General features: G+C 52.6%; 8 protein-coding genes across 8 annotated transcripts; 4 read left to right on the forward strand and 4 right to left on the reverse strand.

The window, feature by feature from the left end:
- Nucleotides 1–24: 24 nt before the first annotated feature.
- HD553DRAFT_324559 (uncharacterized protein) lies at nt 25–1,743 on the reverse strand (the record flags this gene model as incomplete). The annotated part of the gene is made up of 2 exons (XM_046181503.1): nt 25–608; nt 1,239–1,743. 2 exons carry the CDS (start codon nt 1,741–1,743, stop codon nt 25–27), a joined length of 1,089 nt encoding a protein of 362 aa, XP_046036073.1.
- Nucleotides 1,744–2,458: 715 nt separating this feature from the next.
- On the forward strand, nt 2,459–5,804 carry HD553DRAFT_312945 (uncharacterized protein). Its single transcript, XM_046180163.1, has 3 exons — nt 2,459–5,230; nt 5,335–5,442; nt 5,514–5,804. Exons 1-3 carry the CDS (start codon nt 2,525–2,527, stop codon nt 5,682–5,684), a joined length of 2,985 nt encoding a protein of 994 aa, XP_046036074.1. The 5' UTR covers nt 2,459–2,524; the 3' UTR covers nt 5,685–5,804.
- Nucleotides 5,805–6,016: 212 nt separating this feature from the next.
- On the forward strand, nt 6,017–7,939 carry HD553DRAFT_350646 (uncharacterized protein). Its single transcript, XM_046183546.1, has 6 exons — nt 6,017–6,412; nt 6,514–6,575; nt 6,709–6,959; nt 7,077–7,209; nt 7,348–7,461; nt 7,584–7,939. The coding sequence occupies exons 1-6, from the start codon at nt 6,062–6,064 to the stop codon at nt 7,696–7,698; spliced, it is 1,026 nt and encodes a 341-aa protein (XP_046036075.1). The 5' UTR covers nt 6,017–6,061; the 3' UTR covers nt 7,699–7,939.
- A 1,448-nt stretch (nt 7,940–9,387) lies between these two features.
- Nucleotides 9,388–11,037, reverse strand: HD553DRAFT_324563 (uncharacterized protein; the record flags this gene model as incomplete). Its single annotated transcript, XM_046181504.1, has 6 exons — nt 9,388–9,410; nt 9,441–9,621; nt 9,751–9,854; nt 10,079–10,153; nt 10,649–10,694; nt 10,870–11,037. The coding sequence occupies 6 exons, from the start codon at nt 11,035–11,037 to the stop codon at nt 9,388–9,390; spliced, it is 597 nt and encodes a 198-aa protein (XP_046036076.1).
- A 333-nt stretch (nt 11,038–11,370) lies between these two features.
- HD553DRAFT_335769 (uncharacterized protein) lies at nt 11,371–12,713 on the forward strand (the record flags this gene model as incomplete). The annotated part of the gene is made up of 4 exons (XM_046182210.1): nt 11,371–11,698; nt 11,764–11,823; nt 11,890–12,211; nt 12,518–12,713. The coding sequence occupies 4 exons, from the start codon at nt 11,371–11,373 to the stop codon at nt 12,711–12,713; spliced, it is 906 nt and encodes a 301-aa protein (XP_046036077.1).
- A 3,080-nt stretch (nt 12,714–15,793) lies between these two features.
- Nucleotides 15,794–17,231, reverse strand: HD553DRAFT_312950 (phosphotyrosine protein phosphatase I superfamily). Its single transcript, XM_046180164.1, has 5 exons — nt 17,063–17,231; nt 16,881–16,889; nt 16,625–16,778; nt 16,431–16,519; nt 15,794–16,361 (listed from the first exon to the last, which is right to left on the reverse strand). The coding sequence occupies exons 1-5, from the start codon at nt 17,113–17,115 to the stop codon at nt 16,097–16,099; spliced, it is 570 nt and encodes a 189-aa protein (XP_046036078.1). The 5' UTR covers nt 17,116–17,231; the 3' UTR covers nt 15,794–16,096.
- A 143-nt stretch (nt 17,232–17,374) lies between these two features.
- Nucleotides 17,375–18,287, forward strand: HD553DRAFT_312952 (dynein light chain 2, cytoplasmic). The gene is made up of 3 exons (XM_046180165.1): nt 17,375–17,730; nt 17,813–17,835; nt 17,948–18,287. The coding sequence occupies exons 1-3, from the start codon at nt 17,483–17,485 to the stop codon at nt 18,010–18,012; spliced, it is 336 nt and encodes a 111-aa protein (XP_046036079.1). The 5' UTR covers nt 17,375–17,482; the 3' UTR covers nt 18,013–18,287.
- A 1,012-nt stretch (nt 18,288–19,299) lies between these two features.
- Nucleotides 19,300–23,109, reverse strand: HD553DRAFT_273093 (uncharacterized protein; the record flags this gene model as incomplete). The annotated part of the gene is made up of 12 exons (XM_046177805.1): nt 19,300–19,494; nt 19,566–20,415; nt 20,480–20,548; nt 20,608–20,688; nt 20,773–21,064; nt 21,173–21,435; nt 21,700–22,012; nt 22,100–22,276; nt 22,348–22,399; nt 22,477–22,582; nt 22,649–22,856; nt 22,908–23,109. 12 exons carry the CDS (start codon nt 23,107–23,109, stop codon nt 19,300–19,302), a joined length of 2,808 nt encoding a protein of 935 aa, XP_046036080.1.
- Nucleotides 23,110–24,791: the final 1,682 nt, after the last annotated feature.

Raw genomic sequence — 24,791 nt, forward strand, 5'->3', positions numbered from 1 at the left:
TGCACTGACATCACCTTACTTGTATCAACTCCGCTTTATTCCATCATGCCGGCCAAAAGAGTCTCCATCTCCAAACAATACCTCTTGGCCCGACTTTGCAAGAATCTGCCCCTCGTCATCATGAGGGGACCCAACCGGTGTACCAACTGCATCAAACATAACGCAGAAGATACTCTGCCCCCAAGAACGCTGAGAGCTCGCGAGCTCTTTGTACGACTCGATCTCGCCGGCGACCTGGACAGTTCGATCTTGTTTTGCTGTGTCGGTGGCGGACTTCATCGAACCGTCGGACCAGCCGAAGCGGGGAGGCGGGCGCGGGGGATCGAAGCCATCATCAGAAGACGGTACCATGACTTGTTCGCAAATAGCCATACTCTCCTGCCCATCCCCAAATACTGCACGCCTCAACTGCTTCCACTCTTCTCGGGTGAATTTTGGCTTAGGTGGAATATGAGAAGGGGCCGGGGCTGGGCTAATATTTGAATAAGAACCCATGAGTTCTATGTCTTCTTTGCTCAATACCGGCTCAGGAGGGATACCAGGCGGTGTCGAGATCGGTCGAGCCATTAGGAACGAATCGAGTTGCTTCTCTTGAGCTGAGCTTCGGTCTACGGTTCATTTTCACGAGGGATTTGATCGAGTAAATTCGATCTACGAAGTAGAATTCTGATTGACCCGGATCGATAAAGTTCGTATTTGACTGACCATCACTTGATTGCACTTGACCATCAGGGATGTCTTCATATCGGCATGTTGACTTGCCTTCCTTTCACTATTCAGGACCAGATCCACCTCTGCCCCTTATGCGTGGTGAAGAACCAAGCAAGCCATGTCGCCAACGAGGGCCCCCTTGACCCGCGTCCTGATCGCAGCTCCGGCACATCACCAAACTCTAAGAACGGCGTCAATGAGTGTAGCTGGAAACGAACAGGAGCTTGACACCGTCCGCAAAACTCGCAACCATAAGAAAGCGGCCGTTTCATCCTCGCGCTTGTAGGGAGTTTCGGGCGGAACCTCGTACCGTTAGCTTGAGTAATAAAGAGAGCGCTGAAAACGGGAAGATTGACGGGATCGTCCATATCCGACAAGGCAATACGTTACGTGGGGTACACTAACTTTGGCGTCCGAACTCATCACAAGCAAATGTGCATACTTTCGACAACATAGAATTGAATTTACAATACAATGATTGGGTCCTCATCACACGCCCTTAAACCAGACCTTTCATCTTCCCCTACCTCTCCTTCTCGCCTGAATACTGCCTTTTGCGCTGAGTCGACCGGTGGAGGAGATTGCAAATGCTAAATCAGAATGAGAAGGAGCGGTGCTCGGCTGCCGGTATGCATCTGTCTGTATAAAGGGATCTGGACCGTTATATATGGTGAAGGTAGAGGTGGCCTTGCACGACGCGATCGAGTTGGGGATGGTATGGAACCCCAGATCGGACTCGATACTGGCTTTCTCGTGCCGTCCCGAAGATGTAGCGAATGTGTCAGTTCGAGTCTCAATCGGATCTAGCTTTCGCTGAGGGATCTTCTTAGTAATGCGCCTCAAAGATCTCGTCGGTACCGTCGGGTCATCATGTTGTCGACTGCTGTCGTCTGAACCCCTCTCGTCTTCCTCGACTGGGGTCGATGTACGTGCGGGGCTCCATTCGAATACGCTCTTCAGCAACTCGGGGTGTTCTTTGTAGTGTTGCGGCGTCGAGGGTCTTTCTCTAGATTTTAGTGTCTCGGGAGGCATGTTCGTCACTCGGTTGAATGTCTCAGCCTGTTCTGGTTCGGAACGCTTGGTCTGGTTGTTCGATGGCACGGTGGATGAGCGACTTCGTTCAAAGGCAGTAAATCGACACGCTGCAATGGGGGCATTGTATAGGATCGTTCACCGGAACGGATCTTCCCCCTATACAGGAAGCACAAGCAGGTTCGCTTCGCTCTTATAGCCGATGACAGCCTGAGAACGCCAAGGTCATCTTCACCCTTCCATCGCCTTATCGCTGCTACCGAGCTGAGAGAGTTGTCGATACACTCACACACTCCTTTCATTACGCACGCGTCAAGAACGACTGCCCATAACTACCTCGACTTTTTCCTCTTACGCTGAGCTTCGCGCTCCAAAAGAAGCTCGACCGCTACATGAGACTCTCTTTCTCCAGCTTCTCAGACTTGAAACGCCGGTGGATCGGTCAAGTTTGATTCCGCGGGAAACAGGCGCGGACATGATTCTTGTCCAGGCAAGTCCGAGGCGGGATTATCGATAATCCCGCTCTGCACGGATCACGTGAGCTCAACTCGAGTCTTAATCACGTGATCTTCTTCCAACGCGTCTCTCTCTCTTGCGCGACTCTCTTACGCGACGCGATGACGCGACGGAGCCCGTTTCAGAGAGAGTTCACAGAGAGAAGGTCGGTGAACATCGCGATATCGACAGTCCCAGTATCTCTATACCTTCTTGGTATCACAGCATCAAGCAAGACGACAACTCGATACGATCATAGTTGCTCGCTACGCAAGGTTCGACAACCATGATGTCTCACAAACGAGCTCGCGAATCCACCTCGGACAAGGAGAACTCGATCACCACCCCGACCCACGGCAAACCCGTTATGATCAAGAAACAGAGGCTGGACCTCGACACCTTCAGGACGTTCGGCGGCAAGACGAAGAACAAGGACAAGGTGCATGTCATCATGCAGGAACAAATGCGAGCTCGACAAGCCAGGGAGATCCTTACCCCTCCACCGAGTTCGGAGCTCGATATCCAGCTCCCCGAGCAGGACGAGGCGCACCTTCACTATACGCAACCTCGAAAAGTTCAATTCCGACCCGCTCCCAGCTCTCAGAACCAGTCTCATGCTGATAGCATGTACCGGCTGATGACGACACCCATGGAGACCCTCATGTCTTCCTCGCCTGTCTTGCCCACCTCGCCGCTCAAGGAGGATTATGCTCTCATGCGGCCAGGACAAGCACGAGGGGTAACGGCACCCGTATCGTTGGTAACCCTTGCTGTGGACTATGACGGATCACACAACCTCATCCTCGGGCGAAGCCGCAAGACTTCTCTCAGTCCCTCTACGCTCCACGTGATTGAAGAGGCAGGACCGTCCAACCAGATGGTCGAAAGCAAAACCCTCCCTACCTCTTTCCCTTCCGACCTAGCTTCCAAACTCCCCACCGGATCTTCATCGACGAGAGCTATTTCGACGCTCCCGACACGTCTCTTGCCGCTTCCTAGGAAAGCTCAACATACTTCCCGGAACCACGTTCTCGTCACCCCTTCTCCTTCTTCTTCTCTACAGGCTTGTCTTTTCGTACACGTGATGGGACAGAACGGATGTCGGGTCCGGATCCTCGGCGCTCGGACCGCTGGTATCCCTTATCATCACCAGATGCAGCACGTCGTACTGGGGAAGAGGTATACGGCAGGCAGGGTCGTGACCATCCGTTCGCCCACCACAGCGACGGGAGGAAGGGGACTGGTAGTGGACATCGAGATCGACATGTACTCGTGCAAGACGATCGTACACTGGGCAGTGCCTACCCGGTCGGAGGATACGGGTGAAGACGACGATGATGAGACGGAGAGCGAGTCGGAAGACGTCCTCCGGCCCTGGAACCTGGAGCTCAAGCGGCTTCATCCGGATCAGCCGCAATTCGTTCGACTGCACCCTGATCATGAGGAGAGGGAAGATACCCCGGAGGCTCCTTCGGGTCAGGATCAGAGGGTTTCCTCGGGTCCGTTGATGTTCCAACCTAGCTCGGGGTTGGGGTTGGTAGCGCCCCTCTCGCCGCCGACTTCTTCGCCTAGGAGGTTGCCCTCACTCGACCTTCCCGGAGAAGAGGAGGAGGAGGGCGATGTCGAGATGAGCGTGGTATCGGATATAGGGAGCGATAACGGGCAGCGTGACGATGACGCAGACGAAGATGGTAAGATGGGCAGGGACGAGATCTTGAACGACCTCCCTCCCAGTTCACCGCCGATGGATCTGGAAAGTCTGCCGGCTTTCCCGGAAGACGAGGATGAAGACGAAAAGCAGATCGAGATGCGGTCGGACGCTCAGAGTGTGGCCTCGCGGCCGACCTCCCCGATCGAGTCCATCGACGTCTCTGTCTTGCCGGTCAAAGCTAGGGATTTCGCCGTCCCCGCTCTTGCTCCTTCTGCCCTTGGTCTCGAATCTAAGCCTGCCACCTCCTTTGCATCGAATTCGACCTTCATCCGTCGATCAGCCCCAGCACAACCCACCGCCTCTTCGTCCTCGTCCTCGTCATCATCAGGATTCTTTGGGTTCGACCTCGGCGCGCCGTCCAGGAAGAACGTCGTCGTACGCAAAGTCATGATCAGCCGACCTGCGTCGGCTTCGAGCGTCAGGTCTAGGGAGTCTACGCCTGTCTTGAAGGTCAAGGAGAAGGCGAAAGACGCGGAGGAAGAGAAGAAGATGAAGAAGGCGACGGATGAAGTGAAGACTGTCAAACCGACCGTGGTCACCATCGCTCCTGCGCCGGCATCTGAACCGGTGACGGTGGAGGTAGAAAAGACCCCGGCCCCAGTCACGATCGAGGAAGCCTCTTCCATCCCCGAGACCCCTCTGAACACGACGATCACCCTGCCTGAACCTTCTACTCCGCTCACTCCACTTCCTCTATCTCCCGAGCTCGCTACCACGACGCCTCCCATACCTGTCATACCGACGACAACCATCGAAACGACGACGGCGAAGATCACGACAACCGTCGAACCGCCCTCCTCCCCGGCCCGTTCGATCTATTCTCAGATGACCTCGGATTCGGAATCCGAGGGCGAGGCCGAACCGGGCCAAAAGGAGACGGTCGGGGTCGTCAGGCGATTAGGAGAGATGCAGAAGAAAAAGTCGCAAGCGAAGTCGTTGTCGCACGTCAAGGGTTTGGGGGGAAAGAGCAAGGCGGTGAAGAGGGAGTTGATCGAAGCGGGCGAGAATGAGGAGGTGAAGGAGGTGAAGAAGAGGAAGGTGGACGTTTCGACGGCCCTGACTTCATCCGACACTGCCGACACCGCTACTTCAGAAACTGCCGCCCCTGCACCCGCTGTAACGACGGAGACGACCATAGCGCCTCTACCAACCGAACTGGATTCCGACTCGACCCCTCATCCGCCGAAAGACTTGGACCTGAAAGCTCTGGTCGCTACTAGCGTGGTCTTTTCGGGAGTGAGCGCTATTGGCGCGTTTGATCTGGTCAAGACGATCTTGGACGTGAGTTCGCCTCTACGCTTAGAATCGAATTACGTTTCCACTTCACTTCTGATACTGATTTTTTCGTCTTGTGACATCGATTTGCAATAATAACGAATCTACAGTCACAACCGTCCATGAGAAGATTGGGATCGGATTCGACGTGGGCTAGTTGGATTGGGGATGTCTTGCGTGGAGAGGGGATGTTTGGACGAGTGGACCGGAAGGGCAAGGTGAGCAAACACATGGAACATGAAACAACAAGCGCGATCGAGAAAAGCTAACTTCGCGTTACATATGATAGGACTCGTCCGGCCACCCGCTCCTGCCGTTGTACTATTACCTCCCCGCCAACGACCCTGACCAGACCCGGGCAGCCGAGCTGGGAGCCTGCATGCGACCGCTAAGGGGCGTGCAGAGGGGTGGTGGAAAGGCGATCGATTGGAGGCCTGTTGGGAGTCGCGGCAGGCGTTGACGCGTCGTGTGCTCTCCGGCCGAGGGTGTGATGTCATAGTGACAATAATGTATCAGAAGTGTGTTTCAGATCTTGTAGTACTGCTTGTAAGCTTTTGCACGATTTATAATTGGCTCGAAAGATGAACTCCTTTGTGCGAGGATGATGATTAGCAAGCAAGCGCAGTCATCGGATGCAAATGTGATGATGAAGCGTGTTCGGCATCCGAAATTTGCTTCCGAAGGTGACGCGCGGTGTGCCCTGTGCCGAGAGAGCGATCGCCGAAGACGCAAGGTATATGAGAGATAGGGGTAAGTAAGGACATGGGATGACTTTCAAAGTTCAACTCCTCTCGACAACACATACGCAGATACACAGCTACATACATACCCTAAAAGATGAAGTTCACTCTCACCCAATTCTTCAAGTCTCAATTCACCGCCCTTCCGGAGAGCTCGACCTTTCTCCCCGACCTCTCCGGTCGGGTCGTGATCGTCACCGGCTCAAACGTCGGCTTGGGCTTCGAATGCGCCAAAGCCCTCTCGCATCGCAACCCATCCCGGCTCATCCTCGCCGTCCGAAACGTAGAAGCTGGAGAGGCTGCCGCGAGGGAGATCGTCAAGGCGAACCCTCCTGGTGCGGGGGTCAAGACAATCCCGGAGGTCTGGAAGTTGGATTTGGGGGACTTGGCTAGTGTCAAGGCGTTTGGGGAGAGGGCGGAGAAGGAGTTGGACAGGTTGGACATTGTCGTAAGTACCACGTCATTCAGTTTCGATTGGTTCTTCGAACGTCAAGAAAGAAATCCCAGGCTGATTCAACTTGATCCGAACGTTGATTGACTCAAATTCAGGTCTCGAACGCGGGGATCAGCACGGACGTATTCAAGCTTACCGTCGATGATTTCGAATCGACGTAAGCCTTTTCTCATCTCATATTCTCGCTACTAGCCTATGATCGAGCTCGAACTGATACTTCTGCTTCACATGACCTTACTATTCATGCTCTTGGCATCCTTTGCGTTTGACGTCTCCTGACGCCGGAACAGGTACCAAGTGAACAACATCTCCAACTCCCTCCTCTCCGTCCTCCTCCTCCCTCTCCTCCTCCGGACCGCGGACAAACCCGTTCCAGGATCCCAATCGAACTTCAAACCTCACCTCGCCGTGGTAGCCTCGGAGATGCATCACCATATCAGCGGGAAACTGCCAGGGTACAAGGAAGATGCCAGCGAGGTGGGACGGCATTTCACGGAGAAGGAGCGTTTCAGGAGTTTCGAGAGGTATCCGGAGTCGAAAGGTGAGTTCGGGTCGCTCATTCGCTTTTTCAGCACCTTCTTTCAGGGAAGAGCAAGCACGTTGATTTCTGGTCTTACTACTTGTATCGAAATTCAATCTGGGTGTTCAACATGCACAGCGATCAACGTCCTCAACGTCCAGACGCTCGCCAAATTAGCTGGGGATAAAGTCATCGTCAATTCTATCAACCCCGGGTTCTGTCATTCGGAACTAACGAGGAATTCCACTGGTATCATCGTCTATGTCATTGCGTAAGTACCAGTAGCGGTACCCTTTCTTCCGGACGTCCGCATCCAGATCCAGATCGACCTGACATTCGGAAACGTTGGGGATCGACAAAACTGACTCTGATGGTCATATCTGTGTGATCCCGCCCGGCGAATTTTTAGGTTTATGAAAGCGTTGATCGCCCGGACTACCGAGGCTGGGTCGAGGAACTTGTCTTGGGCCGCGACGCAGGATATGCCTTCGGGTAGTTATGTGGAGGATTGTCACGTGTCCGAGTAAGTCGATCATCTCTTCGCCGCCGCGTCGTAACCCCTCTGCCCTTTTCCTGGATTACACCTCGCCCTAACCATGCGATCTGGTACTGATCTTGCTCTCGTCGTATCTGATGTTTTCGCAGACCCTCTGATCTCCTCCTCAGCCCCGAAGGCCAAGCCGCCGGTCAAAAGATCTGGGACGAGATGAAGTCGATCTGGGCTTCTAGGCTCGGGGTCAAGGTTGACGGGGTCTTCTGATCTTCTCCGAGGGGTTTCTTGATGTTTCGCTGGAGTCTGGATTGATTTATAGAGAATGATGGTTTCAGAAGTGCTGTTCTTGTCTCCAGCGCTGTTTTTTTAGCCCGTTTACCTCGTGTATATGGGATTGATCGTATTTTATACCATTCTGCTGTCTTTGATTCTTCGCGATGAGCGCGATTGTCCTTTTGTACCACTCGCCGATTTGATCAGGGGCAGGATAGTCCTCAATGCTACGCAAGAGCTCACGTAAGGTCCACTGCATTTTGAACGGACAAAGATCACTGGAAGCTCGCGATACCACGTTCGTCATCTCAACAATCGCTCGCGTCAAGCATTTCGTAGGTAGCGCTTCAAACGAGGTAACGACGAGTGGCGCGCCCAGAAGAGGAAGGGTGGTATGTTCTCGACCGTTTTTTTTTTTCAGACAAGACATGTTAAAGGAGGTCGGTTCGGAACGGCGAGCGGGAGTCACGTGGTATTAATTCTGATGTCACTGGTGAAAGCAATATGTCTACATGTCATGGTACAGGAAGCTCCTTCTCAGATGCCTGGAGGAAGAAGCGAGAATCTAGAAGCGTTTAAACCGAGACGGTATATATCGCGCGTGTGGAATCGATCAAGGCGATTGCTCTTTTCTCAGTAACCTCAATGATCAAGCGCAGCTTCGAACATGCCATACATCGAACCGAGTCAGAGGTCTCTACTTTCGCCCCAAGCAGCATCGGCCGGGCAACAGGTACAGTATGGCGCTGGCAATCAAGGCTATCCGTACGGATCGGGCACAGTTTTCGAGAATCGCGAACGCCCGGCGCGAGGCGGTCTTGAGGCAGACCCTTACATGCGTGGTGAGTAACGGTGATGAACACATCTCGAAGCTAGTAAGCTAATCAAGCATAAAATTCTTGGGCGCATCATAGGAGGCCCGGTTGAACTATCGCCTGCCCTTATACGGCCTAATGGCAGACCGCCGATAGGAGGCAACAGAAGAAGCGCGCTTCCGCCCGAGGGCTTCATGGATGAATACAGGAACACTATCGGCGATTCCGGGTCTGTACATACGGGTAGACCGGAATTCAGCGCAGCGCGGACAATCAGTAGTAAGTTAACCTTGATTGACAAACCGAAAGATACAATGAGACTGATCCATGAGCCTGGTAGATTCGTCTGCCAGCGTTGCGCCTTCTCAAAGCAGCCCGGGTGAGCGGTCTCGTCTGGGCTTGTGGGAACTAGCACATCCTAGTAGGAATGACAGCTCCACTCATTCTTCCTCCTGATGAAACGGCGATTGCGATCAGATCACTACAAGTACATCATGTATTACCAACGTTACATATCCAAGTGCGATGAGTCCTCGTGTCCCGATAACGAAACAAAGTCCCTGGCGACAAACCGCTGTATTCCGAAGAACCGTCAACAGTGTCCTGAGAAGTTATTACAGCGTTCTTGGAGTGCGATGATGAAAGGAATCTCGCATGTTCAGCTTCTCTGTCGAAATTTATCAGGTGATTATTCTGAGAAGGTTCGTCAAGAAACGCTTCACCGGAAGCCATTGTGATACGATGAACATCATACATAATCCTCTAAGATTCCACATGACTGTTGAGCTATTCGATGTTATCTGTTTTGAATGGCCACAACACTATGACGTTCGCTCGCTTTCCCGATTGTAATCCGAGATCGTTGACGTCACAAACCAAGGATGTCACAATCTATCCAATCGGGAATCGATCTCGACGCACAACCTCCACGGCCCGGGTCAAGGAATACTGCATCGGGAAACAGACCAGACCTTTCCGACCTTGGATCCATGGGGAGTGCCGAGGCGCGGTGAAGTCCTGCTCCCGGCATCATCTCGATGAAAATCTTCAGATGGGGTGCTGATTGTGGAGATGTCCCCAGTATCCTGAGTCGGCCGAGACCCTGTGTCACCGAAGCCATATGGCACAACAAGATGGTGAATTATCAGCTTGTACTCCTAAAGCGCCAACTCTGGGCCTTCCCACAATATAGCTCTCAGTATAGCTGCGGCCCAGATTTCAAGTGACATACCGTTCCTGTTTCCCTCGCCTTCCCCCTTCCCGTTTCCCTCCTCTTCCCCGGTCCCAACAGGATGGTCAAAGTGGTCTCCAAGACCACCATCACCGGAGTTTGTCCTTGAAGAAATTCAAGCGATCAAGGCAAGTGTATAGTTATGCTTATGGCTATAGCCGTATCACTTATCTCTTTAAGCGGCACTTCGCAGCAGTCTCATCGACAGCCCAAACCAAGTGTTCCGAAGCAGGAAGCAATATTGTCGACCAGAGTACGAATAGTGATCAAGCCGGATCGAAGCGCGATTAGCCATACTGGTACCCTGCTCAGCTTTGTATTTACTGACCAAAGCATTGGGCCAATCGACTGACAATGCCGATGAGAATGGCTGCGATCAGATGCGCCGGTGGGCCCCTCGAGGCTAGTATTCGGACGGAAGGCTGATATCACGATGAAAGGCTTGCTACCCTTGTGAGAGAATGTCTTGCATCTGACAAGATGTTCTGTGCGCATGAGATCGTCCGGCGTGGAGCATCCGTTCCGAGCTGTTCGATTTGCTGGAGGAGACACCTTGGATGCTGGCAAGTCGTGAGGGGTACGTATGACCCTGCAGTACCCGAATGATTCTGAAAGATGGGCAGGCGGTCGTTGAATAGGGTGATTTCGCTTAGCGAGGGCTCGTTATCGCCGGCTATGTTCGGTGGTAAAGCGATGATAGCAGAATATGGTGAATTCACAATATAAATTGTTCATAATGATGTGATCGCCAAGAGACTCCAGACCGGCTTGGGTGGTTGAGAATCCTGCCGCGGCCGACAAAGGGAGTTGGATCTCTGATCACGATACCCCTGCGGTTCCTGTCCTATCGTCTGCGGTGACCTCCCTCATCGTGCTATCGCGACATCGACCTGCTGACATCCATCACAAAGGGGCACTCGGTCACCTAATATGGCGAAATCAATCTGTTGACGTCAAGATTCATCATCAGCCGGTATCACCGTTGTGAGATCCGCCCGCTGACTTCGATTTGGGCTGACAATTATGGCGAACATAATTTTGAGTTAAGTTATAGCTAATTTAATCAAGACGTTATCATGCCATTAAAGGAGAACATTGACCTCATAATGACGAGCTGACGAGAGAGTTTCGGCCGAAAACTGGATGATCCTTTGTTTCGGCATCCGGACATACTCGCATGGCCGGTCGGACGTCTCGATGGCCGGAAGGGGCTTGACGCGCTTGGAAGGGGCGAGAGCGCCACGGTTGGATCGAGCGGCGTTTCAAGTCGAGTGAAGGTAATGTCATGTGCGCAATAAATGACTAGCACGTCAGTATATTGTGGCTGTGGAAGTGGAGGCAAAAGAAACGCTGACGAACGAGAACGAGGTTTGCTGTTGCAGATCACCTTGACGCGATAGGCATATGCAGCAGAGAGGAAGAGGTCTTTTCAGTGAGTGAAAGGAAAACGCGCCGATGTTTGGACAGCCTTTTCTGTTTAGTCAGCCTAGGAAAAGTATAAATACCGAAGAGAATTGTGTGTTTGTGTCGAGGAAGAGCAAGTTACAATTCCCTCCCTCGTCAATCCCTCCTCTTCATCGAATACTTCCAATCGCTTGTAAGCACACAGAGGATATCATCATGCCTGGCTTTATCAACCGCAACAACGACGGCAGCGACGACGATGCCGAATCGTATGGGCAACCAGTTTACGCTGGAAGTGTCCACTCTGGATACCCTCCTTCAATCCCTACGGAAGCGTCGTCCGATGGTCAGCGGCCCAATACTGCCGAGTCGTACGGTCAAAGTGTTCGCCCTGAATCTATCCAGTCGGGACACTCTGGGTACCCTCCCTCAATCCCCACGGGCACGGGAGGACCGATGAGGCTTCCGGCGGGTTATCAACCGGGGCTGGACGGGTATCATCAATTCTCGAGCGCTTGGAGTAATACTGATACTACTTCCGAGTGTAAGTGCTATTGTTCTCGATTCAGTCCAAAGCAGATCAGATTGCTGAAACCTCGGATGCCACAGCCTCAAGGCCACCAACCAGCGCGAGTCAGGGACAGCAGTCTTCCCGAGGTGGAGCCGGTCGTAAGTGTCATCATTCCCGATCCAGTCCAAAGCGGCTTAGAATGCTGAAAATTCCGGATGTCACAGCCTCAAGGCCTCAAACTGGAGGGAGTCAGGGACAGTATTCTCAAGGTGAAGCTAGTTCGAATGCTGGCCAGGATCAGGAGAGCGACCACATCCGTCGCGACTGGCTAGCCCGTCGGCCCCCACCTCCGCCTGGTAGCAGAAGGGCCGCCTGGCAGACAAACACAGACGGGACCACTGCTTACGACCCATCAGGACAACCGATTTGGGTGGTTCAAGAGTATGTCCCCAATGCTCAGGGAAACAGAAGCTGGGTCAATAGGTACTACACTCAGCAGGCTGCAACGGACGCTGGGGAATACCATCAGGGCACAACTGCATCGAGGTGATACTCTTACGGAAAGCAACTTCCAGTTACGTCTTGTACAGAGAGCAGACTGAGATGCAAAATGTTATTGTTAGATGAAAGGAGAGAAGCGCTTCATTCCCGATGCTGCAATTCTATGTCCAAGCGTCCAAGCGTAAACATGAGCTTGCATTCGATGGGCTGACAGCCTACCATACAAAGAGACAAAGAGAAATGCAAAAAGGATGTCACGAACCAGGGGAGAGGGTTCCGGTTCTTGACCGAAGAGTTGTTGCAGAGCCAAACATTTTCACGCTGAAAGCATCGCGTCGCTTTGCGGCCCAGCATAGTCTCATTACGACGCGAGGCCTGCGCAGTTCTGCATGCGTCCCCCTTGAATGCACCTCGCTCTGGGAAGCAACTAAAATTCTTGGCTCGCCACTTACCTTTTGCTTCCATTGTCGCAAATGAAGTCAAATATTCAACCAACGACCCAAAGATTATCAGAGAGTCCTCAAGCCGAGGCCTCGGCGCGCTTTGAAAGGTCATAGCAGGAAGGAAAGACTGCGGAACAGGGCTCTGGGCTAGAAAGGGTGGGCTTAGCTTCTCTAAAGACCCGGATGAGTTCCGTTACTGTTCATTTACGGTAGCTCGGTTGCAATTCGGTAGTCCGCTGCCGAGATCAGCTCATGGTAACGCTTTCGGACCCGACATCTAATGTGGCTAAAAAGTATAAATACAGAAGTAGATGACACTGATCTCATTTGCCTTGCATACTCATCGTGATGGACATTTGTCACTATATCCTATTGAATCCTCGCAATACCGACATTTGCCAATGCCCGCCAAACGAGATCCCAACAAGAATCGCAGAGCTGTCTGTGATCAGAATAACTCCGAACCCAGTATTGCAACCATCGGGACCAGCTCCGCAGAGACAGAGGGTACCAGCAAACGAGACGAGTTAACAGGTATGACATATACAGTACTCATTCCCCCATAGCGTTTGTAAACTGAAAGAGATATACAAACAGTGGACGAGGAGCTAAAAATCACTATGGGTCCGGGACATAGCGAAAAGGATAGGATTGAGACAGATGAGGAGGATGGCGCTCAGGTTAGGAGCGGTGAATCTTCTATCCAGACACGCTAGTAGCTATCAGATCAATGGCATTTCATAACGTCGTAAATTAGGGAGGATGTTCTGTGTACTGTCATCATGTCAAGACCTATATGCACACCAGCGCCGTGTGAATACTGTATACGTCCAGTCTGTCTGGTCATTGTCCCCTGCGTCCGACTTTCAGGCGCTCAAAAGGAAACCCGAGGAAATTCTTGTCTGTGTACTGGAGTCATATCGGGACTGTCTCGTTGAAAGTCTGCGCTGCGTCGCGCATCATGCGGCAATGTTGAGGAGAATGTGTGACCGAGGAGAAGTTGGCGCGCGATTCACTCTCAGAAGAGGGCGTAGATAAAGTGAACCGTAGCGTGGGATATCTCTGAAGTATCCAACCCGCCCGGCGACAATCACCTTGATCACCTCAGGAAACAATGGCATGTGCAGACAGCCTCGGCCTACACATAACAAGCTTGACACGGCTACAGCCGCGTTTGATGAAACAGTACGCGCTAGTTTGGAGAGCTGAAAGGGGGGGGAAAGATACCTGTACAAGGCGCAGACAAGACAGGTCCGACGCGTATACGGTCGACATGACCGAGAAAGGGTTATACATACCCGAATCAGAGCCTCTCTGAAGATTACCTGGTAGGAACGAGATGAAGCCTATTATTGCGATACTTTCTGCTCTGATAGCCTCTGACAGGCAGTAGCGCGATCGGTAGGGTGCGAGAATATCTCTCATTGAGTCGATCTGCAGATCGCGGACTAAATCTCATCCACCAACCGCGAGGTGTTAACAGAGAAGCAGGGATTTTAGACCCCGTCGACTGATCGATACAGGATCAGTGAAGCCCGCAAAGTATAGAGGAATCGGCTTTGTCAAGCCGAATTCCATGATAAGAGGCATAAAGGAAGGCGCAACTTGTAGATAAGGTATATGAAGCGAGCGTTGCGATTCGAAGATTCGGAGTTACAACTATATCATGAACAAGTAAGATGAAGCTAATTCGTTTCGACCTTATCAGCAACAGGATCGATTGGGGAGACGTGTCCGAGGCGAAAGATAGGTCGGAGCTGACAGCCGTTTCTGAGCTTATTTTGCGACGACTCTTGATAAGATCTCTAGATGGACATAAAACCGCTCAGACCATCTGTGCAACATGTCTTATCGGATACGTTCAACTGTATCAAAGCCAGCCAGTCGACCGAACTTGCTACTGTCCGCCATGTCTACCAGCAATACCGTTGCCAGAAATCAAGCGCAATACAATCACCCTCCGGGAAGATCCTCTCGTAAGCCTCCGAATCAGCGTGAAGACGGTAAGTCCACCTCAATCGCCCTTACCTCTAAACGATAAGCTTACCTCGGACTTGTCTCTTCGCAAGCCCATTATGATGAAATGGCGGTGACTTTGGGCTTTTCTCCTGTAACACCGTCTACTTATATCCAGGAAGAAATCCGAAAGGCTGACGCTTCCACCGAACACCCGAGTTCGTATACAGCTTCTTCCAGAGCCAGCTCTACTCACGCACAAAGTATCCGTACCGCCAATGCTAGCACTACTCGCCGATGAGAGGCTTTTCTCGTTGACCTCTTCATTTTCGAATCTCACACGCCTGTCTTCGAGAGATCAGAATGGAAGCAGATAGATAAACGATGATTTACGCCATGTCTTGCCTCATTCCTCTTATGCGCGCTGCCATACTAGACTTCATGGTGTAAGAAAGTATGCCTACCCAGCGTTACGTGCTATATGTCGGCTTTGATCTGATAAGTTTGATCCGGGTCCGTGAGCTTCAGCAAACAGTAAGCTTAGATCTATCGTTTGAGCCAGAGGCATGCCAGCCTGAAAAGGTTGCCCTTGAAGCGCAGAAGGGATGGTCGTTAGAAATCTCAGTCCGTGAGGGGGGGGGGAAGTTTCAGCATAACAGCTGACCGCTCGAAGACTGTCAGCTGATATGAGCGTTTTCACAGAAGCTTCTCCTGTCAATAAAATGCTTCAAGTCACCTGATCATCTCTTATCTTTTGTCAAAGGAAGTCGCATGTTCTAGCTTCTCGACTATGCCCATCGCATGCGAAGTCGCACAATTATGTCTATATAATATATGACCGGAACCTTCACAAGAAGATCTCCTTCTGCAGGAAGACGAAAGCTGTCTCGGCAACGTACCCACTCTTCATCGCAATCCTAAGGCAACAACCCCCATCCCGTCGAACACGATGCAGAAAGACAAAGAAGAGTTACAACCCGTCAAAGAAGGCGCTTTAGATCAGAATGCCGTCCGACCCTGGCACCGACCCGGATCGAAAGGTTCCATCGAAGCTTCTTCGAGTGAGTGGCAAGTCCCGCTGAAGCGTCCAGTACACCTGTACCTTGCTAATTCTTGTCCGTAGATGCCCAGAATGACGAAGCTGTCATGCAATGGGATCCGGAGGGGTTCCCGCCAGGCGGGACCAGTTCGCCTTCCACCTTAGAGACAGATGAGCAAAGTGGACGAGGTGGTGAAACGTCAATCGAGTCCAGCGTCAAATCTGATATCGCACACTAACATGAGGCAAGAAGCTGTACAGAACGGCCGTCGTAGATCGTAGGAGAATGTTCCGGTGCTACGATGTTACGTTTCAGCTTCGCTGTAGTTCAGTCTGGCCTTTCTTGAGATACTACTGTACACGACTTTGTCCGCCTCCGGCTTGGACGCCTTGACTTCGGACGCCCAGTACCGGGTGATATGCTAGTTAACCTCTTCCTCGTTCGGTCGTAACATCTCATATTCCCACCATCCACCTCTACTCCCTGGAAATCTACAGTCCCGCCTTCTTGACCTTCCTCCTATCCACAGGGACCTCCAATTCCCCCGCCTCAAGCTGATCCAAGAACCCATTCGAGTAGTCCACGCATTGGTTGTAACACCTCTCAAAGCCGCTCATTCCTGATCCGTAGTAAGGGTCGACTATATCCACGGGTTTGCTCTTGGTGGTAGTGGAATTGGAGTTGGGGTCGAAGGCGGAGAAGAGGGAGACGATGGCTTGGGAGTTGGCAGGGCGGACGTTGTTGATATTCCGCAGGCTGAACATAGAGACAGACATCGGAATGAGATTAGAGAGAAGGGTTGGTGGTGGTAGATGGGCGACTCACTTCATCTGGTCCATAGCGAGGATATGTGTGAATTCGTGAAAGTCTTCTTTACTCAACGCTCTGGCGACCGAGTTTATCGGGACCTTGTGCTGAAATATCCACCCCAAAAGTCATCTTCCTGATCAGCTACCGTATTACGACGCTCGATAGGATACCTTCCAAATGTTGCGTAAAGTCTCTTCTTCTCTGCTCACCTTCTTACACGTCTGTACCGTCCGCTCGTCAGGATCGTCACCGACATGATAAGCCCCCGTCCCACATGAATCGATCTTGACGATCTTTCCCTGAATTTCGGGGTTCCGTTGTTTGACTTGAGCTTGGAAGACAGCTTCTGCCATCGGTGATCGGCTAATTCAGATGGAGGTGTAAAAGCAGCATGAGTGCAGGAAGAGTCGGGTTGCATGGGTGAGAATTGGTTTCAGATGGTTTGGCTCGACAGGCTTGATTTACCAGATGCTGTGACGTCAAAATGACCGATTATGAGCCGTGCGCAATTGGCCTCAACGGCGGTACTGATTCGGACTCACTTGCTGATGACAATATGTTCATGAGCGTAGAAATCCACACGCAATCGCAAGATCAGTGAGGTTTCGCTCGAGAATCCAGGGAGATTCGGGTGCGCAAGTGCTCACCCTAAACACACCATCAACACCTTGATCTCGCGATCCATCGATCCGTCTGACATCTCTTCAGGTTGTGAATCAGGTAATAACACTAATGTCTATCCTAGAGGGTTTCTAAAGACGATTAACAGCTGGCCGGCCCTGCATGTCAAAGTTTTGGTGTCATCGTAGATTTCATCGACCAGGGTTGACGCTCGATCGGGAGGATCGGTGACCTCCCAGCCCAGTCACTCACTTTTTGCCCCCAGGGCCGGCCCCCTCATCGCGGGATCAACAACGAAAACACGTCAACAAGTCCCGAGCGAGGCTCTCACCCATATCCTCCAGTCCTCTGATCGACTGATCAGAACAGCTATTGAACCTTCAGATACCTCTCTGTCAAGCGACACTTCTGCCTTCTACCAAAATCTCCCAACCACTTCCAACAGCATGGACAAATTCAGCAACCCCGCCGACTCGAAACCCTCCAAAACCCCTCTCGGGGTCACCGGTTCATCGACACCTCACAAGGCCGTGATCAAAAACGTCGACATGGCCGACAACATGAAGGATCGAGCCATCGAGTTGGCCACAGAGGGATTGAACAAGTATAGCATGGAAAAGGATATGGCAGAGTTCTTGAAGCGGGAATTTGATGCGCAGTATGGAGTCACTTGGCATTGCGTCGTCGGGAAAAAGTCAGTCGTTTCGTGACCTATATACGAGCTCAACCGTTATAGAATACAAGTATCTGACGGACCTGCTGCTGCTTCTTTATAGCTTTGGTTCTTTCGTCACTCATGGTACGCCTTACAATCTACTTCTACGACGATTATCCTACTCCGCTTGGTCCGATCTCGATTGATAGACCTGAGCTGACATCCTCGATGTGTTCGTTATGCGTCTTCCTCGCAGAGACAAACAACTTTATCTACTTTTACCTCGGACCCATCTCCATCCTCCTCTGGAAGACGTCTTGAATCCACTAAGGTTCGAGATCATCACGAGACCTCCCTTCTTCTCTGTTACGGACCATCCTTCCTTGCCAACAACCCGCATCAGCATTCTCATCATCAGTAACGACCATCTCCACCCCCCCCTCCTCCCGCTTCATCTTCCGCTTTTCTTTCGTCTCACCACGGACTCGGAGGATCGGGTCTTCCACCACATCTTGACATCATCTTCACTGCAACCTGGATATTGCCGACGTCTCCTCTTCTCAATCTCAAGGAACAAGGATCCTGCATGTAACTTTCCCCCCCCCCCAAAACCTGGCTACTCGACCTAGAATCACGTCAGCGGGGCTACGATCGATCGAAATATGACATCTTCATGACACCCCGCGTCGCATCCAGTTTCTTACTGTCGCTCGAGGGTAGGGTCGACAAGTAAGAGGTCCGGGATGTAGGGCCAATTGCCAGGTTACCTCGGTGTTAGGCTCGTCGATCGATAGCGTTGTTTGTATACCAGACGGCGGATTCGCACGAGCCGCGACCGAGCGTATTCGTTGCTCGTCAAATTGATACGCTTGTGCATGGTTGGGACCTTTTCGGCTAGATCTTCCGGAAGAGAAGGCCCCTCCTTGTGTGTCTCCCACCGCTTGTTGAGCTCTGCTTGTAGGCCACCACCTCCGTAGCCGTGGCGTCTGCCAATATTATTGGGATTCTGCAAGTTGTCCCCCCCCGGCTATGTAAACTTGACTACACCGTTCCCGACGCAAGAACAGGGTGTCTGCAAGTTGCTGAGCCTCGCGTGCGTGATCAATGGTGATCAAACGGGTATAACAGCCCTAGCTGTCGTTGCAGCATCGATGCGGCGACATGTATGAGCCCCGAGGTGTGAGATGATAACAGAATGCAATGACTCGAATCTAGACGTGCCCTCTTGAGCGATCGTCACCCTCTTTACAAGTTACAAAGATGCAAGATTACATTGCCACAGGTTTTTTCAAGACAACGGAGAACGACGGTCTTTCTCCTGGGTTTCTATGCAATGACCGCCGTCCGAGTTGCTTCCTGGGCTCAGGTAGGAGCGTTTGCGATTTCCTTACTTCCTTGTGGGCGGGTAGTGACTGCGATCTGTTCTCCGTGCCTTGGTTGTCTTTACTTTGGATTCATCTGGCTCCGATATAGCTTCACTTGTAAGTTTTGGATTTTCTTTTTTATCACTGATTTCTTTTCTTTTACGATACTCGTGCTTTCTTTCTTTTCGAGTCCAATTTCGTCGTCTAGGTCGTGTATGTGCGTTGCGAAGAGACAGGCTTGCGATCAGGCGTGGGTGAGAGGGTCGATACAGATGCATCCGCCGCCTTCACTCCAAGGGTAGCCATATCGTTGCAAGAACAATTTGATACCGGCTGCCAGGCGGTGTCGCGAAGCGCCGCGGCCAGTGTCCTGCGTGCCAACGTGTCTTTCATCGCCGACGACGATGTAGGCCAAACCGTGGAAGTTTTCTCGTTCCAGCTGTGATATAGGATAGACAAATAAAGCGTCAGTTGTGTCTCGCTTGACAGGACAAGGGATCGAGAACGCACCGCCATCAAAAAGTCTTCAAGAACGTCAGACGCCTCATTGGCATGCAGCATATGCAAATCGAGCAATACCTCGGTCCTCTCCGATGTCGAAAGGGACTCGGCTCCGGGGCCGAGGATGTTGACACCAGCGACTCCCATGATGACACCGAGACCGCTTGCACACTCCTTGCCCTTGCTGGATCTATCGTCGGGATCGTTGCTCCATTCGCCTCGAGCCCTGATCGCGTCTTGCGCTTGGATACGCCTCTGACGAACGAGATTAGCAGCGGCGTCCGCGGTCTCGACAGTCATCCTCTCGTTCAGGACGTTGGCCTCCCTCGAGAACCGTTTGGCCGTTGCACCATCTCCACGTCTCCAAGCCTCGGCAGCTCTCGCCAAGCAAGCATTTCTTGATTGTCCTAGCTTGATAGCGGCTTGACGGGCTTCCATATACATGTCGTTCATAGCTGCGCCTGTTGGCAACGTCGGCATCAAGGTAGGAGGTCGGAGTTTAATACGAGGCGAAGGGTGAGGCATGGGTGGGCCCGTCGACATGGGTCCATCCACACGACGTCGGAAGCCAGAGCCAGAGGAGAACGGTCGATGGCTCGGCGGGATGACCGGACCGCCTCGCTGTCCCCCGATATGCGTATATTGTGGTCCAGGACCTTGGACGGGCCGCTTGACGGCGTTGGCGAATCGGTTCCTTGAGGGATCGAAGACGGCGCCTCGCTGGTTCGAGGCCAGATGCAGGTCGGGGAACTCGTCCGTTCGCGTCCTTGGCCGAGATGTGCCGTCGTGCGAGAGCTCGATACGGGACATGGCATTGGTGAGCATGTTGGGGTCGACCGAGGGTAAAGCGTGAATGAACCTGATCACACGTAATGCGGTTTCAGCGACATGTCTATCGCGTCACTGAATCGAACTGCACTCACTCGCACTGGTCACCCTTGGCACACTGTCCGCGCAGCCAGAATCGACACAAGGCCCGATCAACATCGTGACTGAACAGGGTCTTGAATCAGTCACTGAACCAGACTCTCGTGAGACAAACGCGACCTACCTGAAACGACAATCCGACCTCCTGCATTCTCCGGCTAGATAATACCTGCACATCTTGAGTCCGCCTGGAGTCCTCGTGCCGCTTCCGCCGCCCATACCGAATCGAGGACTGGCGTTCCCAGGTCCGCCCATTCCAAAGTTTCCTCTTCCGCCATTCTGGTAGTACCCGCCACCGGGAGGCATATTCCTTTCCCTCGAAGCCGGTCCGCCAGGAGCGAACACATTGGGCCTGTTGTTCGGCACGTGATGTCCAGGTCCATCCTCACGACCAGGCGTAAAGGCGCCCGAATTGCCGGATCGCGTGCCTCCATTCTGCGAGATCAACAGGGCCATGGCTTCTTCGAAGTTGTACCCGGTCTTGTACAGGGCGTCTTCGAGGTCGCCAACAGGCAACGAGGTGAAGACGGATTGCAAGACATCGAGCGGAGTCATGCCTTCGCCGAGATAGTTCGGGTCGTCTGGACCAGGACCAGGAGGGAAGGGAGATCCGCCCGGTGTCATCATCCCGCTCGTCATCGAGGCAAACTCGTCGTTTCCCCCATAACCACCTCCATAATCGCTCGAACGTTGTTCGCCGCCACCGCCACCTCCACCAAAGTAACTCCCGCCCAACGGCTGAGGTCCGTTACCAGGACTAAATCCTGCAGGTGAGCCCATCCTCACAGGAGGCCCAAGTTTAGTGGGATCAAAGGCTTTAGCGGTAGCTAACAACTTGGTCGCCGGCGATCCCCTTTGTCCACCGTTACCGCTCTGCATCTCGTCATTCCCGAAGGGCGAAAACTCGTCATCGTCCTCGTCGGGCAACAAGTGCTTGTGTCGATTCATCGCGCTCGTGCTAAAGATGTCGTCCACCCCTTGATCGTCCGCATCGTGCAAATTCTGTTGCTGTCCCGTCGAATCGCCCGAAGATGACGTAGGTCCGATAGACCTGGGCTGGGTAGGCGTAGGGAACGGGTACCCACCATCCCCCTGCCCTTGTCCTTGATCGCCTGATTGTGTTTGAGCCGACTGACCTAGTCCGGTGAAAGACGATCGACGAGAGATCGGAGGTGTACCCAAGGGGGAAGCGATCTTCCCGAACGCCGAAGCCCACGGATCAGGTCCTCCAGCGTTGAAAGGCGCGGGAAGATGCATGCCCAACTTGGGTCCTGTTCCCGTGGGCGTAACGGCGCCCGACCCAGGCGCGCTCATCGTGTTGATATTCAATCCGTGCAGACCACCCGACGCTCCGTTATTATGACCCATCAACGACCCTCCCGGCGAAAATGTCCCCGAAGCCTGGTTCGAGTGTCCGAAGTTCAACGTCCTGTGGCTCAATTGCGGACTACTTGCCGGACTAGCCATAGGGCTGACGGCCGAGTTGAACCCCGCCGATCCGTACCCAGCGGCACCCAGGACCGAACTCGCTCCGACCGCTTGTCCGCCGATCGACTGTCCACTGATCGCTCGGGTCGACTTGGGACTCCCCGAACCGATGATCCCGATCCCAATACCCGCACCGAGCCCCGCAGCCGGGGATTGCGGTCGACCGAGAGGAGTCCTTGCACGGTAAGAAGGGGCTCTGGAAGGCGTGAACGGTCGAAAAGGTTGAGCGTGAGCCGGGATGGGGGAAGCTTTGGGTCTGATCGGGGTCACGCTGAAAGGTGTGTAGGGCACGCTATCGACGTCGTCTAGCAAGGTTGAACGCGAGCTCATCAATAAGGTGTCTTCTCGTGGGTCCGTGATCTTGCTATTAACTCACCCTTGTGCTTGTGCATCAGATCCAAGCAGACCTGATCGATATACGACTCGTCCTGTACCCCACGAACAGCCCATCGAAAAACCTTCATCAGCCATCTCATCTATGCACGCCATCTTTGGTGCGACTCACGTTACCGAGCACGCCTAACCTCTCCTTGACGACCGCCTTGACCTCTTCCTCCTTTTCGTTCCCCAGAAGATCGACCACTTTCCTGATCAACTCTTCCCTCTGTGCGCTGGGAACCGAGGTCGAACCCGAAGTTCCGTGTGAAGAGTGTTGTTGCGGGATCTCCAACCTCAACCTAGGTTCCCGCTCGTGCTCTTCCCCTTCACCTTCGGAGCCTGAGATATCGACGGAAGGGGGTGAAGAGGAACTGGTCGATTCCCTCGAACGACCTTGTGTCTTCTCGGCATGACCGTCTTCAGCCTCATCCTCGTTGTCATTGTCGTTATCGTGAACGTCCGAACTGGCACTAGACACGCTCAAAGGATGTTTAGCCACCTTGGTCCCTCCGACCCCACCTTCCTGCAGAGTTTCCTTGCCATGACCCTGAGATTGACTTTGAGCCTGTGCGTTCTCCTGTTGAGCGATCTGTAACAGCGAAGCGATGTAGTGCGAGAGGTGCGGGAATTGAGTTGCCAGCGGAGATGGAGTTATGGCGCCGTGCCCTAATGAGTTGTTGGCGTTGAGGTTGGATGGAAGGAGGTTGGATGTTGATGAGGAAGAGGATGTCGAGGTGGATGGGTAGTGTGTGCCGGTCATGATGATCCGAACCGATTCAATCCGGAATAGACGAGCTAACCGAGTTGATGCTGAATCGATGGAGAGGTACCGTTGGGCCTAAGTGCTGTATGACGAGGTCAACGAGGAGATGTAAGTCAGTACGACGTTGATGGCAAAGTTTTTCCCCCGTACACGGCTCTGATGAGCTCGTCTTCCCGCCTTTCAAGTCGCCGTCGAAGCGAGCTGGGCATGAGGATCGGGAGGGACGAGCGGGAACGGGATGTTAAAGGCAAAAAGCTGGAGGTAGATCCACTCACCCAAAGCAGCAACGATCAACGTGTCTCTCTCTCTCGCTTCCCTCTAGCTGCCGTGCACCAAATTGCCAAAGTGCCTTTGGATTATCCCGCTCTCGGGGTTTCCTTCTCTTGCGAACGTAGACAGGATGTGGCTAGGGTCCTTTCGTTTCGAGTGAGATGCCGTAGGAGCAAGATGATGTTGTGATGTTGCGATGAAGTGTAGGTAGATGTGCTACGTCGCAGGATAGAGATCTCTCGAGCTAGGCTAGGCTAGTGCGGTGAGGTTGGTCGCCCCGCGTCGATCGCAAATTATCCCTCGCAAAGAAGGTCGATCACCCTCGTCTTGTGTGCGACTTGATCAGATGAGCAGGTCGATAGCTCGCTATACCGTGTGAGACTGGTCTTCACAATCAGTCCTTGAGTTCTGGCGTATTACAGCCTGGATCGTGAATATGAGCATGCGTAAGTGAGATCTAGATCTGGTCTGAATCGCTTACTGCTGCCTGCTGTGTTGGAGCGATGACGAACCATCCAACCCCCTAGAAACACAGAGCAGAGACTCGTCGATGACCATCGTCCAAGCCATCGCCCCCGCTAGACTGACGACGTCGATCATATACGCAACAAGTAACAAGGTCGATCGCACACAGCGAAACTATTGACAATACTCGTCTGTTTCTGTTGGTTTCCCTATACATTCGCGCTCGATTACTCTATGCGGGCATCTAGGTGACGAAACGAGAATCTCGACGATGATGCGTGATCATCGGTGAGGAATTAGGAACAACGATGATGAGACCTACAGAGATACACATCCTGTGTCGCGTTACGAAACCACTTTCAACCATTACAAAGAGTAGACCAAGCAGTACCGTAATTCTCCATGGCCTGCTCCAGAGAGGTAAAGGCAAGATCACTAGCATCAGGAACTGATTTTCAAAATGGATTGGTTTTGAGTGTTCGCGACCTCTTCGATCACATAAAATCTCTCGGTCATCTAGAAATGGTACTGGCATGTGTCTGAAGTGTCCCGAATCGTGTCTGTATGACAATATCAACGCCACGGACGAAAACTCCGGTCTCACGAAAGTCGTAATCCTCCATCAATCCGGTACCGTGAAGGCGCCCCGGATCTTTACTGCTCCATCAAATCGATTTTTCCCCAGTACAGTACGGTTCTTTCGCCGCTGAAGCCTGGTCTGCACATGTGATTATGCGCACGCCATTGCGGTCGAGACCCCTTAAACGCTCAATCGAGATCGTCGGAGGATCAAGCCAGGCTAGAGGCGATAGTCTAGAGATCTATAGATGTACGGATGGATACCTATGAAGTACCTCATGCGAGCAAAAACAGCTGCAGCGTGAGCAGGAACACTAACAATGTCAGGACCAAGATGCCCACATCCCAGGTCTCAATATCATCAG

The sequence above is a fragment of the Filobasidium floriforme genome, assembly GCF_021052385.1.
Source record: "Filobasidium floriforme strain CBS 6241 chromosome Unknown HD553scaffold_13, whole genome shotgun sequence".
Taxonomy (NCBI): Eukaryota; Fungi; Basidiomycota; class Tremellomycetes; order Filobasidiales; family Filobasidiaceae; genus Filobasidium; species Filobasidium floriforme.

What these genes read in the sequence shown, in the direction of transcription:
- HD553DRAFT_312945 (XM_046180163.1), top strand. Translation starts at nt 2,525, where the DNA reads ATGATGTCTCACAAACGAGCTCGCGAATCCACCTCGGACAAGGAGAAC. An exon ending in TGGTCAAGACGATCTTGGAC is followed by an intron (nt 5,231 to 5,334) that starts GTGAGTTCGCCT and finishes ACGAATCTACAG; the next exon opens with TCACAACCGTCCATGAGAAG. An exon ending in GAGTGGACCGGAAGGGCAAG is followed by an intron (nt 5,443 to 5,513) that starts GTGAGCAAACAC and finishes TACATATGATAG; the next exon opens with GACTCGTCCGGCCACCCGCT.
- HD553DRAFT_312952 (XM_046180165.1), top strand. Translation starts at nt 17,483, where the DNA reads ATGGACAAATTCAGCAACCCCGCCGACTCGAAACCCTCCAAAACCCCT. An exon ending in CATTGCGTCGTCGGGAAAAA is followed by an intron (nt 17,731 to 17,812) that starts GTCAGTCGTTTC and finishes GCTTCTTTATAG; the next exon opens with CTTTGGTTCTTTCGTCACTC. An exon ending in TGGTTCTTTCGTCACTCATG is followed by an intron (nt 17,836 to 17,947) that starts GTACGCCTTACA and finishes TCTTCCTCGCAG; the next exon opens with AGACAAACAACTTTATCTAC.
- HD553DRAFT_350646 (XM_046183546.1), top strand. Translation starts at nt 6,062, where the DNA reads ATGAAGTTCACTCTCACCCAATTCTTCAAGTCTCAATTCACCGCCCTT. An exon ending in ATCATCGTCTATGTCATTGC is followed by an intron (nt 7,210 to 7,347) that starts GTAAGTACCAGT and finishes GCGAATTTTTAG; the next exon opens with GTTTATGAAAGCGTTGATCG. An exon ending in GAGGATTGTCACGTGTCCGA is followed by an intron (nt 7,462 to 7,583) that starts GTAAGTCGATCA and finishes ATGTTTTCGCAG; the next exon opens with ACCCTCTGATCTCCTCCTCA.
- HD553DRAFT_312950 (XM_046180164.1), bottom strand. Translation starts at nt 17,115, where the DNA reads ATGTCAGACGGATCGATGGATCGCGAGATCAAGGTGTTGATGGTGTGT. An exon ending in CGGTACAGACGTGTAAGAAG is followed by an intron (nt 16,520 to 16,624) that starts GTGAGCAGAGAA and finishes TGGATATTTCAG; the next exon opens with CACAAGGTCCCGATAAACTC. An exon ending in CTCGCTATGGACCAGATGAA is followed by an intron (nt 16,362 to 16,430) that starts GTGAGTCGCCCA and finishes CTCTATGTTCAG; the next exon opens with CCTGCGGAATATCAACAACG.